This window comes from Hibiscus syriacus, unplaced genomic scaffold (assembly GCF_006381635.1).
Source record: "Hibiscus syriacus cultivar Baekdansim isolate YM2019G1 unplaced genomic scaffold, ASM638163v2 tig00116964_pilon, whole genome shotgun sequence".
NCBI lineage: Eukaryota > Viridiplantae > Streptophyta > Magnoliopsida > Malvales > Malvaceae > Hibiscus > Hibiscus syriacus.
The window spans coordinates 2,898,721-2,913,207 of record NW_024063489.1 but is presented as its reverse complement, the minus strand read 5'-3'; the positions used below and the strand labels follow the sequence as shown (position 1 = coordinate 2,913,207).

Genomic DNA, 14,487 nt, shown 5'->3' with positions numbered 1-14,487 from the left:
GGTTTTCTTTTTCGATTTTATTTGATATAAAAAATGGAAACAAAAAGTTATTAATTAGTTTATTCTTATTATTCATTTCCATCATTTATTATTTTATATTAAACGAAGTATTAAGTGTAAACAAAGATTCCCCTATAAGTAAACAAGTAATTTTATTAAAAGAGACACAACATAAGATATGTTTGAAATTATTTGGAGTACAAACATGCGAACCCAATTTCAACCGACCCGCATACTGTTTGTACCTTTAACCCAACCGGTAAAAACCCCTTCTCGAATCCAGCAAAGCATATAAAACCCCTAAAAACAATTTCCGTTCATCAAATTCTTCACAAAAATATCAAACCCTTCCTCGAATTCTAAGCCAATGGCCTAAATAGAACAAAATCTCTCTCTTTTTTGTTGTTGTTGCACATCGTTATCGTCGTGGTCTCGTTTTCGCTCGTCTTTGTGTTCTTCAATGGCCTCTCTCTCAGGCATTTGTCCTTCTTCCCCTTCTTTGAAGCCTGAGCATGACCGAGTCGGTAAACTCAGTCCTTCGTTTCGCAAAGACGCACTCGCATTCTCAGCTCGCTCCAACTCCAACTCCAAGCTCTCCGTGGCTCGTGAAGTGTACGCCGATTTGTCGAAAACCAACAACGTAGGCGTCCTGAAGAAGGCCAAGCAAGGTGGACTCGAGAAAGATCCTAAAGCGCTTTGGAGGAGGTACGTTGACTGGTTGTACCAGCACAAGGAGCTTGGGTTGTACCTCGATGTCAGTAGGATCGGGTTCTCGGATGAGTTCGTCGCGGAAATGGAGCCCCGGTTCCAAGCCGCGTTTAAAGCTATGGAGGAGTTGGAAAAAGGTTCCATCGCCAATCCCGATGAAGGACGGATGGTGGGCCACTATTGGTTGAGGAACTCTAAGCTCGCGCCAAATTCGTTTTTGCAAGCACAGATTGATAAAACTCTCGACGCCGTTTGTAAGTTCGCTGATGACGTCATCAGCGGTAAGGTTAGTTTGGATGTTCCACTTTTTGTTCGCCGCTACAAGCTAGTTGAGCATCAATGTTGAAGCAGGATTAATTTACTAATCAATTGGCTTAATCCCGTTTAAACTTCAGATTAAGCCTCCGTCTTCTCCAGAGGGTCGTTTTACTCAAATACTCTCTGTTGGGATTGGAGGTTCGGCTCTGGGTCCACAATTCGTCGCCGAGGCATTGGCTCCTGATAATCCTCCTCTAAAGGTATTTGTTCAATTATAATTTCATGCCCTTTGAAATTTGCTTTCTAAAAAGATTTTGATCAAAATTTGTGGTTAAATTGCTCAGATGAAACATAAGTTCCTTATCCCTTGTTTTGTTAAATTGAATTGTGTTTTTCATTTCTTTATTCACAATGATCTTTAGTCTGCTTGCAGTAATAGTGTTTATTTGTTAAAGCTATGCTCCAACGTCCCTTTTGAGATTTTGAGTAGCCTTCCTTTGCAATGGTCTTTTTGTTCATTACTAACTGAATAATTTTTAGTCTTAACGGTATACATATATATATTAGAGTAGGATATTGATATTTGTTCTCTGAATTGGCAGATAAGATTTATTGATAATACAGATCCCGCTGGAATAGATCATCAGATTGCACAGCTTGGTCCTGAGCTGGCTTCTACCCTTGTAATCGTGATTTCAAAGGTCTGCATCAAGTCATCCTTAATATCCACTTACCTTTCTTTGTTCTTGTTTTATTCTTATGTACTTACCTCTTTGATGGACTACATACGACATATTTTTTATTTATCATATGGAAACTTACATCACCCAGAGTGGAGGTACCCCAGAAACTAGGAATGGTCTGTTGGAAGTTCAAAAAGCCTTCCGTGAAGCTGGTCTGGATTTTTCAAAGCAGGTTTTGATCTCATCATTTTTTTTCTGCTTTTATATGTTTACCCTGCTTCAGAGTTTGGTTTTAGAGTTTACATTGGTATTTAATTTTTTTGATAGGAATTGAAGGCCTCATTAAAAACCCCCTTCTTAATTGTATGAGCTTGTAGAGAAGCTCATCAATTAGCGGAAGAGGGAAAAGAGTGCCTTAAAATTTTTATTAACCATAATAAATACATAAAATACAGCCAAGGGACTTTCCCAAAATAACCAAGAACAAACAACTGCCCAAACAGGCCAAACAGCCCTGTACAATTCTACAACGACCTCTACTGAGTCTGGCCTGTAGCCGATCGGCCAGAAAACCAACACAAAACATTCCCACAAAATGCTTGAAGCAATCAACCAATCCCCTCCTTAGCTAACTGGTCAGCTTCCACATTGCAACTCCTAGGAATCAATCTCAAAACAATATCCTTAGCCGAAATAGAAGCCCCAATTTCCTCCACCATCGAACTGAAAAAAGCTGGTGCAGAGTTTGATTAGAAATCCAATCCACTGCTGTTTTACGGTCACTTTCTATAATTAATCTTCCCTTGTTAGCCCAGTTCAAAGAGAAGAAAAACACAATCCCTTCCTTAATAGCTTTCAACTCTGCTAAAATGGGAGTTCCAGGCCCTACCGCTAAAGAGAAGGTGGCTAAGGTACTAGGGGTAGAATCTTTTAAAATCCCACCTATACCACCTTGCAACCTATCCCCTCTTACCGCCCCATCAACGTTTAGCTTGAACATATCCATAGGCGGTGGAGTCCAACAAATAGCCCTCTCATGGACATGAGAGTACTGAGACTTATCTGCAAGCGTCGGATCCCCAACTAAATTGTCAGAGTTGATACGAACCAAAGGATATTTAGCTAGAAACCATTTAGCCAATCTAAATCTGGCGAAGAAGAACAAAGATGTAGAGTCGACCTTCCACTTTTCAAAAATAACCAGATTCCTAACCTTCCAAACTGACCATAAAACAACCCCTGGGATGAACTTCCAAATGCTAGAATCCTTCCTTAGAAACGACCAAGAGCACAAAAGAGAAATGGGGTCGTGAGGAAGAGCAGTAGAAATTTCCCATAGCCTAAGGAATTTGGTCCATAGCTCCCCTGCAACCACACAAGAGAAGAAAAGGTGTTCAACATATTCTTCATGCAATTGACACAGTGGACAAAGACCGTCTTCCAAAGGAATATCTCTTTTCTTCAACTCCTCTCTAACTGCCACTTTACCATGACAAAGCTGCCAAAGGAAAGTTTCCACCCTAGGAGGAGCCAAACCAGCCCAAACCCACTTATTCCACTCGAACGAACCTTCTGAACTGCTATAAAAAGACCTCCTACATGACTTGACCGAAAACAGGCCATCACCTTTCCCCGACCACCCAAGAAAATCATCCACTGAATTCGACAAAGATACATTTTCAATCAAGGACATTAAAGCAATCCACTGATCCAGTTCCCAGTCGAGTAAATATCTTCTTAACTGAATGTTCCACACCCAAACATTCTACACGAAACCACCAAACTCAGCTATTGTCCCCAACTTATTAACCGATAAAGCAAAAATTCTTGGAAATTGTGATTTTAAGGTTGAGTCGTTGATCCACACATCATGCCAAAAAACAATGGATCTGCCATTGCCTATGTGAATCTTTGAATTAGCTCTCAAACATTCCCCAACCTCATCGTTTTTGACATAATTGTTTAGAATTGCTCTCCAAATCCAAGAATCGTGCGGAGAAGCAGCCTTCATTATTGAAAGAGACAAATTACTAACGTTGCTCTTGCAGCAAATCATCTTTTTCCACTGACTATTTTTATCATTTGCAAATTTCCATATCCATTTCCCAAGCAAAACTCTATTAATCAACCTCAAGTCTAAAATTCCCAACCCTCCTCCTTCAAACGATTGACAGACAGTTTTCCAGTTCACCCAGTGTACCTTTTTCTTAGCTGGGACATCACCCCAAATAAAATTCGCCATTAAAGAGTTCAATTTCTGCATGACCTTCACTGGAATTTTAAAAATTGATAGGTAAAATATTGGCAAGCTGGACAACACAGACTTAACCAGCACTAATCTCCCAGCCATCGACAGAGAATTCGATTTCCAGCCTGCTAATCTTTTGTAAAAATTCTGAACAACCGGTTCCCACATACCCTCTGAATTCTTCTTTGAACCAAGCGGCAAAACAAGATAAGTCATAGGAAAAGATCCCACTCCACAGCCCGCCATCCTAGCCCATTCTAATACTCTTACCTCATCCACATTAATGCCATACAAATTACTCTTAGACAAATTTAAGTGTAGCCCTGACATCACACTGAAAATCCTCAAAACTCTCTTAATATTAAGGATATGAGTAGGAGAGTCTTTGCAGAATAATATTAGATCATCTGCAAACTGAAGGTGAGTCAGATGGAAAGAATTATCGCACCTGCCAATACTGAACCCTTCAAAAAGACCCAGATCAGCAGCCTTGTTCAGCATTAGATTTAAAAGTTCCCCAACTACATTAAACAATAAAGGGGACAAACTGCAGCCCTGTCTCAAACCTTTAGTAATCTGAAATTCCTCAGTTGGAGACCCATTCACTAATACCGAGGTTGAGGCTGAAGAAACACAACACTCCATCCATGAAATCCATTTTTCACCGAAACCCATACCCCTCAGAAGTTTGATAAGAATCGGCCATTCAACAGAATCATAGGCCCTGCGGAAATCAACTTTGAAAACAACTCCATATCTCCCTTGTTTCCTCCAATAATCAATGCCTTCATTAGCCAAAAGAGCATAGTCAAGCAATTGCCTACCCGGAATAAAGGCAAACTGCGAGGGACTAATTATATCTTTAATAATAGCAGCAAGCCGTTTGGACAGCACCACATTGGTATTTAATTCAAGGTAGGTTATAATTGGAGGATATGAAAAGGCTTCGTAACTAGAGCTGGATTGAGATATAGATGCTTGTCATTCGGAAGAATTCTTTCATAAATGCTGAAACGTGTCCACACATGGGTTTTAGCTTTTCTATTGTTTAACACTTTAACTGACCAATGTCTGTTCTGCCACCATAATGAGGAGTTTTTTACAAATACTTGTACGATCCTATGATCAGTCTTTTCCCTTATAAAATTGGTCTTATCATTGTACAAAAGAAAAAGGTTATTATGTTTAGTGAGCTTGATAAACATTTGCAAGTTATTAGATGGTAGCTTGAATTTTTAAGCAGACCCCCCATCTGAAACTATTCTTAGTTTGTTCTGTATGACCCTGATGTAGAGAAATCACTTTTTTTTTGCTTAGCAAAGCGAAATGGGATTGTTGGTGAGACTAGAACCATGGTTCTTACCAAGGTGCTAATGTATACTCAACCAACTAAACCAATCCATGTTGCCCATAGAGACTTCACTTGGTATTACGTAATCAACTATTGTGTTTAGATGAGAATTTTGAATTCTTGCCTGGTTCTCCTGTACTCTGGAAGCAAATTTTCCCCTGTAATTTGATTCTCAGGTTTATATGTGTTGATTATTTACACATTCATGCAGGGCGTAGCTATAACACAAGAAAATTCTTTGTTGGACAACACAGCGAGGATTGAGGGTTGGGTTGCCAGATTCCCTATGTATGATTGGGTTGGTGGCAGGACATCTGAAATGTCTGCTGTAGGTCTACTTCCAGCAGCACTTCAGGTAAGTAATATATGGATTTAATATTTCTGGTTATTGGAGCACTTTCAGACAATTCACTAGGTGATATATTTCTGCAGGGAATTGAAATAAGAGAGATGCTAGTTGGTGCATCTATGATGGACAACGCCACTAGGAGCACAGTGGTAAAATTTGGACTGATATTTTATAGTTGTTTTAACATACTTTGTTACTTTTTTCAATTATTTGATTAGGGAAGAATTGAATCATGATAATTGCAATTTTTATTTGGTTACCTTGGGTTACTTGTATTCATCTCATGTTGCCTGTTTCGGAAGCTAAAGAGTATAGTTGGCAGTTTCTTAGTGTGGGAAAAACTTGTTTCTCATCTTCTGTTTGAAATGTTTTCTTGTTTCAGTTTGCTTTTGACTTCCTATATTTATTTTGTATCTGGCCTGTATTCCACCTCTCACCCCCCTTCATTGACATAAATTTCTTTTCCCGCTTTGCTTCAGCTCAGGGATAATCCTGCAGCATTGCTTGCTCTATGTTGGTATTGGGCATGTGATGGGGTTGGATCTAAGGTATTAAATTCTTAAAAACATTACAAATCTTATGTTGTCAAAATTTCGGTTTCTCATACTGATGGCTTCTCTTGTGGGATTCTCTTAGGATATGGTTGTCCTTCCTTACAAGGACAGCTTATTACTTTTTAGTAGGTACTTACAGCAGCTGGTTATGGAATCACTCGGCAAGGAGTTTGACCTGGATGGTAATCGGGTATGTGTAGCCATTTAAGATGATCCATTCATTCCACTTTTTTAGGATGTATCTTGGACGCTACTTTTGGTTCACTAGTGGCCACTTTGTGGAAAAAGCTAAACTCTAGGACATTTTCTTATCATTCACTTTAAATGCTTTTCATAGTGGGTATATTACTTGGTAAAACATATGAGCTGATATGAAAGCATTTTGTGTTTGTGGAGAATGATTCATAGTTTTCCATAGGTGGTTGATTCTTATGTTAGGAGTATACCTTGTATCATACATTTTCTTAATTACCTGGATAATACATGTGAGCTGATATGCGGACATTTTGTGTTTGGAGAGAATGATTCATGGTTTTTCACAAGTGATTGATCTTATGTTAGGAGTATACCTTGTATCATACATTTTCTGACTTACCTGGAGCCATTTTAATGGATACTGTTGTCAGATCTTTGCTCATTGAAGCATTTTGGCATGATCAAAGATCTGTAACTTGGTTGTATTGTTTCTAAATATTAGCAATTAAGTGATTGGACCTCTAGTTATGTATTGATGAAATATCAGAGACATGTTTTATTTGTTGATTTGGCATGACTAATTTGTAGTAGAATTGTGTCATGAGAAACCTTATTGGTGGCCAGGCCTTAATTCAACAAAGCCTGTGCTTTATCCCCTCAATGCATATTATGTACCATTTATTAATATCAAAGCATTATTAGATACGCATTAATTTATTAATATCAAAGCAATATCAAGGTAACAGAAACCTGTCAAAATGTGTTACTTGAGATCTTAAAATTCAATGACGGCAGAGCATGATGCAAATTTTGTTTTTGTTCGTCTTTGTTCTTGTTTTTTTTGCCTTTCTGTTGAATTTACTCATTATAAACATGTTTGAGTTGCTTTCTTACATTATAGAATGGGTAAAAACACAATTTCTTAATTCATCAGGTAAATCAAGGAATATCTGTTTATGGGAATAAAGGAAGCACAGATCAGCATGCGTAAGTTTTCCTTGTGCCTTTAAACTTTTTTTTTTCTTCTGTATTGATGAAAGTGAAGCTCAGGCCTGATGCAACTTTCCTTGTAATCAATTTATAGCTATATTCAACAGCTGAGGGAGGGTGTGCATAATTTCTTTGTGACATTCATTGAAGTATTACGTGATAGACCCCCTGGTCATGATTGGGAACTTGAACCAGGTGTTACATGTGGTGACTACCTGTTTGGAATGCTACAGGTTTGATAAGTGACAGTTTCCTAAAATGGGGGATTTTAATTAGTGTAGGCATGATAAAGGCTGAAAATGTTTGTTCTTATGACCTTGCTTGTGCAGGGAACAAGATCAGCTCTGTATGGAAATGACCGGGAGTCCATCACTGTCACTGTCCAAGAGGTGACACCCAGATCTGTTGGGGCTCTTGTAGCACTTTATGAGCGAGCAGTTGGACTTTATGCCTCACTTGTCAACATTAATGCTTACCATCAACCAGGTAAAATATGTTTCATCTTCTATTTAGGAAATTTAGTTCTTGAAAGGGGCTGAGGTGGATATTGTCTGGGTACTTGTTAGGTCATATCTTGCAACCTAGTTGTTTGATCTGAACATTCTTGTTGGGTTTATTCTATTGATTGATCCTCTTTTTCTTTCTCTACTTTTGACACTTAATTTTCATCTTAGGTGTGGAAGCTGGGAAAAAAGCAGCAGGCGAAGTATTAGCTCTACAGAAGCGGGTTTTAGCAGTACTCAATGAGGCCAGGTTAGATGGCAGATGATTATGATCTGTTTATGGTGCAATTTATCTGGAAGTCTCCCATGCCATTATATGTCAGATGCTTGTCCTTTAGGGAAGCAACATACTGAGTTATTTGCCAAGTTTATCATCATTTTGTGGACTTCTATGGATGGATTGTATTGCCCTTGCAAGTCAGAGTTGAAGAAAGTTACATAACTGGAAAGTCTTTTAGATTTCAGCTACTGATATTCTCTCTCATTTTCTGGTCTTCTAGCCTATCTTTCTCTCTCTTCCTCTTCTTTGGTTCAAATGCTTGATGACTCCGATGGAGTTCCTTTTTCATGCAGTGTTTTTTTTTTACCATCTTTCATTGGACTTGGGGTGGATGAATGTGCATGTGCTGTTTTTCTGCTGATTATGTTTTCTGTTTCACTTTGTTTAGCTGTAAACAACCTGTTGAACCATTGACACTCGAAGAAGTAGCTGAACGTTGCCATGCTCCTGAAGATGTATGTACCAAAATACTGTTCGAGGTTACTTCTCATGACTCGATCAATAAAATACTGTGCTTAACCTCCTCTGTTTTATTATTGCAGATTGAAATGATCTACAAAATCATTGAGCACATGGCTGCCAATGACAGAGCACTAATTGCTGAAGGCGATTGTGGCTCACCGTACAGCTTAAAGGTTTTCCTAGGGGAGTGTAACATGGATGAATTGTATGCTTAAAATTAACACAATCAAAATATCAAATTCATGTTTTAGGTTTTATGCTAGTGTTTTCAGTGGAGAAAAAAAAAAGGTCCAATAAAATTGAATCACCTTGTATCGGATTTTTCCTCCGAACCTATCATTGTTAAGGGTTAAAAGTAGAAATTCCATAGTTTTAAACCACGTACTAACTTGCTTTATGATGCATGTAGATGGGAGTTGTTGCAGTTGTTTGACGGATCTATACTCCTCGAACTACGCTTTGCCCTTCTCCCAGTTTTAGCTTTTAACAGGTTCTGGACCTGTGGGTGAGGCTTGATGTCAAAGGAATGTTTTCTTCAACTCCAATTCAAAAATTGAGTTAGAAGGAATGTTTTTTCCCCACCCCTTTTACTATAGCTGTGAAAACCAGTTAATCACAGCAGATAGTGCCAATAGGAGTCTACATTTTCCCATCCTTCTACTCTATTTCAAATTTCAGAATGGGTTAGTGGTTTTTTGCTGAAGGCTTGAAAACATGATATCTCCATGTCTTAATCACCATTCTCTTGTTTGCATGTTTCTTGTGGTCTCCATCAGCTGGGACCAACGCTCAGATTACTACTACGGCTACGAAGTTCCTGCTTTGTTCTCGTAAAATTTAAACCCTACAATCCCCATATCAATCCAAATGTCACTTTTTAAAATTTATTTTTAGAAATAACGCTTGTTTATAATTATGTATGAAATTGATATCTAAATATGTTATTTAGACTAACATATTTTTCTTAAATGATTTCACATTGTTCGGGTGATTAAAGCTTATGTTGATTATTATTGTGTTGAGATCAAACCTTCTACTATAAGTATTTTTATTCTTTCTTTTAGTTATAAATATTTTTAATTGAATATATTTTCATTATTAATGTAATATGATATCGTTGATTGAATATTTTTTAACCTACTTTATTAGGACAAACAATTTTCTTCCAAACTTAATCTCATCAAGTCTTGTTTTATTATAAAATAGTACCACATTTATATTATCTTATTTTTTTATTTTAAAATATCTTAATAAAAGCACAATGTTAAAAAATTACCTTATGATTGACTTAATAGTTATTTTTAGTTATATTTTTAAATATTTTAACTTTCAACATTTTTTTAGATCAAAATAATTTATTTTTTTATAGAAATTGTTCATATATTAATTAATCAGCGTCTTAAGATGATTTGATAAACTTACATGACAACATACATTGATGTGATAACATCACGTGTACAAAAGTACTGGCGCGGCATAACGTGCCAACGAAAAATAATTTTAAAATTAGTCTGACCAAGTAAAAAAATTATTTATTCCAAAATGAATAAACGAATATGACTTAAAAATATATTAATAGAGTTTGAACGCAAAATAGCAATTAATACGTGCTTTAACCACTCAAATAAGATGATATTATTTATTATAAAAATATGTTTTGTGAAAATTACTTTTTAAAAGCGTATTTGACGTGATATATTTTTTATATATTAAATTCAAATATATTTTTATAAATAATTATAAATATATATTATTTCAAAAAGAATTTTTAATAACAAAAAAAATAATTCTTTAAATAGTGATATGTAGAGGAAAAAGTCATTTCTCCCCCCCCCATTACATTGTACTTGTAATACAAGAAGTTTAATGTGTTTTCTCCTTGGTTAGCCAGGGATTGGAGGCGTTTTTTTCGAAAAATCACCGGTGATCGGTATATTTATCGATCTAACACCGGTTATATTATATTTTTCGATCTAACACCCTTAGTAGTAAAGTGCGCCTCATGCACCGCGCTATATGCTGATTTGACGCCACGTGGGGTAAGACGCGCCCCCTGAAGCGCGTCTTATGCTGACATGAATACACGTAGATAAAGCGCGGGGTATGTGTGTAATTACACCTAAGGCGCGGGGCAGGGGCCGCGCCTTCCCTGTGAATCTGACACGCGTCAGGAAGGCGCCCCCTGCAGCGCGCCTTAGGTGTAATTACACAACTACCCCAACTTCAATACCCCCAAACCTCCCTATATATTTTATTATATTTTTAATATTTTGTATTTAATTTATTTAAGTATTTAATTTATTTAATATTTTACTTATTTAATTTTTTTGCATATATAAAATGGCAGACGATCTACTTCGCTTGGATGCAAATCATATATCTCGACACTTTGCTGATACGGTAACATTTTAACGTTTTAATTTAATTTAAATTATTAGTAATAATATGTTGATTTATTTAATGCATGATTATTAGATTAAGAATTAATTTTTGTAATTATTTAATTTTAGGAGAAGAACCGTGTATTAGATCCTTTTATTAGAAATCTTAAGTTAGTGATACTTAACCGTGTCTTGCCGTATTTAGTAGAGGCTGGTAGGCCTGTAAACGAACCGAACGCACACGAACGGAGGTATGTTCATGTTCGTTCATTTAATAAATAGACGAACATAAACGGACACGAACATAAACGAACAAAATTTTTTTTGTTCATGTTCGTTTATTAAGGAATATAATATGTTCATGTTCGTTCATTTAATAAATAAACGAACATAAACGAACACGAACATAAACGAACACGAACATAAATGAACACGAACATAAACGAACATAAACGTTGGAGACCCTACCTTCCATTGTTCTTTCATGAAAAATAGTCGACAATGCAAATAACCAAATCTACAGTGATAAATAGCGTAAGAGTTTATTAGCAGTGATGAAATGTTTGAAGATATTAAATATTTTGATCGATCTTTTAAAGATATTAAATGATTCACACAACTTTAATTTAACGCTATAACATTTATCTTAGTGGTCCATGATTACATATGAACAATCATTTTTCGCTATTACACTCTTTTCATAAATTGCATAGAAACCTTTGTTTTGTTTTCTGGCAAATTCTATATATTTTTCTCTTTATTGATGTTCATATACTTCCAATTGTTACCTTTATCTTCCAATCTATTTCTAGAAAGAAGTATGATGTTTTCTTGAGTTTTAGATGTGAAGATACCTGCAATAACTTTACATATCAACTATTAAGCCAAATAAAACAGAGAAAGAGATGAAAACATACCTGTAAAACTTCATACTGCACTATAATATAACTTGTTTTGAAGCTTTCAGCGATCGTATCCACTCTCTAGTGAATACTAGGGTTTGGGGAAAAAGGGGGAAATGAATATAGGTGCGATGTGCCTCACAGGTTAACATATTGGATTTAATCTCCAAATAAAATTGGGTTAATTATGGAGTTGGTCATCAGAATATCAGATTAATTAATATTTTTAAGATACTTACAAATTGGTCACCAAAATTGATTTAAGAAGATTGAGTTAAACATAAATGAATGAACATAAACGAACATAATCGAACGAACATAAACAAACATAACCGAACGAACATAATCGAACGTTCACGAACGTAAATGAACGAACGAGACCTATGTTCATGTTCGTTCATTTAATTAAACGAACAAAAAATATTGTTCATGTTCGTTCATTTAATAAATAAACGCACATAAACGAACTTCCCGCCGCACGGTTCACGAACGGTTCGCTGAACGTTCAGTTCATTTACAGGCCTAGAGGCTGGATTCGGTTACATAGGTAGATATCAGGGTCACTGTAAGATAGAGCCCGACCTGATTTCTGCCTTAGTAGAGTGGTGGAGGCCGGAGACCCACACATTCCATCTTCCGTGCGGAGAGTGCACGATTACACTTGAGGATGTTTCTATGCACCTGGGGCTTCCGGTGGATGGAGATGTGATATCGGGGATCGCATATAATTCCTGGACTGCTTTTTGTCGGGATAATCTAGGACGTGTCCCAGAAAATTTTAACGGTGGTCGGATACCGTTAAATTGGTTAGATGCCAATTTTCGTGATTTGAGCGAGGATGCGTTTGAGGATGAATTTAAAATGTATGCACGGGCATGCATACTGTAGATGATAGGAGGGTTGTTGATGCCAGACAAATCACGCAACCAAGTTCACTGCATGTGGTTGCGACACCTTGGCGACTTTCATCTGGCCGGATCACTTAGTTGGGGCTCGGCAGTTTCGGCTTTCCTGTACAGAGAGATGTGTCGAGCCACTGACTACAGGCGTAATACTATCGGCGTATGTCTTCTGCTACTGCAGTCTTGGGCATGATATCGATTGCCCTTTTTATGTCCCATTGTCAAGAACCTATTCGCATTTCCACTACTATTAAGGTAATTGTAAAACTGATTTCGTATATTAATCATTTTATACAACATATAATAATTTTTTTCCTCGAATAGGTGGTCTACTGATAGGAAAAATCATCAGGAGCTACCTGATGGTTTAGAAAAAATTAGGGTGGTCATCGATCAGCAGGCTGGCACACAGGTATGAATTTTAATGTTTAAAAATCGATTTTAGATTATAGTTATATAATTAAATTATTATTTTGATAAAAATTATATATATTTGTTTTAGTTTGAATGAGTGTCATATTCTACTGATGATGTGAGGGCGGTGATCCCACCTGTGTTGAGAGGCTCATCAGATGTTTGGATGACGATGGTCCCCTTGATCTGTTATGCGACCGTCGAGTGGCAGTCCACTGATCGCATGCTCCGACAATTTGGTTGTTTTCAACCAATTCTGGAAGTACCTCACAATATGGATGAGTTGCATAGAACATATAGACGTGGCAAGACAAATACATATTGACTGGTGAGGCATCATGCGTGGGTCGTGTTGTGGGAGGATCGACATCGACATCTTCCCCGTAGAGAGCCCATTTTTGATGACCTCTTAATGGTTGCTGAGGGTTATTACGAGTGGTTCAACAGTAACGAGAAACCGTTTCTGCTTCCCGAGGATGCACGAGGGCAGAACTTTCCGCGACGTCGACAGAGACGTTCACCGACACAGCACCATCGTCCCCCGACTCGTAGACGGTGAGCAGGTGCTTCCGGTTCATCCTCAGCTGCACCAGCAGGACCTTCACAGCAGCCACCGCAGCCATATATGATGCTGCCATCGCCTTTCCATTACCAGATGCCGTCGCTGCCATTCCCTTACCCGATGCCACCGCCGCCACCATCACATGGTTTTATGACCCCGCCGCCGCCACTATCACAGATGACCCCTCATGGAGGCTATTATGGGTCTATGATTGTAGATCTAACTTGGGGTTCATATACTAGATATTTGGCGGGTTCAACCTCATCACCCATGGTCGCAACACAAACACCTCTTGTACAGTTTTCACACTCAGTGATGTTTGAGTTTTATGAGTTTTCCCAGTTTTCGCAGGCCGGTGGGATAGTCAGTCATACACCTCCAGGGTCCTTATTCTATGGAGGTGCTTCATTGTCATCAGCTCCTCATGTACATACTCAGGACGACGACGATGATGGTGATGACAGTGAGGAGTCACAACCAGTGATACGAAGAAATCCTCCTCGAGACCGACAGCCACCGCCCTGCGGAACACATTCGCGTCGCAGGCATCAATAGATTTTGTTTTTTTTATTATATTTGTATTTAGTTTATTGGACTTTTTAATTGTAATTTTTTTTATTTCTCATTTAATACTTACTTTATTTTGTTAAATTTGTTGGACTTTTTTTTAATGTATTTCAATTAATTTTGTTTACTATCATTTAATATCAGTTATTGTAATTTGGTTATCATTTACCATTTAATA

The 14,487-nt window shown here is 37.4% G+C and overlaps 1 protein-coding gene across 2 annotated transcripts; it reads left to right on the top strand.

The window, feature by feature from the left end:
• The first annotated feature begins 310 nt into the window (after positions 1–310).
• On the top strand, positions 311–8,897 carry LOC120191049 (glucose-6-phosphate isomerase 1, chloroplastic-like). Of its 2 annotated transcripts, XM_039194054.1 has the most exons (14): positions 313–994; positions 1,104–1,226; positions 1,569–1,667; positions 1,798–1,881; positions 5,460–5,603; positions 5,681–5,746; positions 6,077–6,145; positions 6,234–6,341; positions 7,281–7,333; positions 7,431–7,569; positions 7,666–7,822; positions 8,011–8,089; positions 8,508–8,574; positions 8,662–8,897. In XM_039194054.1, the coding sequence occupies exons 1-14, from the start codon at positions 461–463 to the stop codon at positions 8,794–8,796; spliced, it is 1,857 nt and encodes a 618-aa protein (XP_039049985.1). In that variant the 5' UTR covers positions 313–460; the 3' UTR covers positions 8,797–8,897. The 2 variants fall into 2 exon arrangements, 1 of the variants encoding a protein (XP_039049985.1); XR_005522660.1 differs by lacking the exons at positions 8,508–8,574; positions 8,662–8,897 and adding an exon at positions 8,226–8,480 and having other exon boundaries at positions 311–994; positions 8,011–8,190.
• The last annotated feature ends 5,590 nt before the right edge of the window (positions 8,898–14,487 follow it).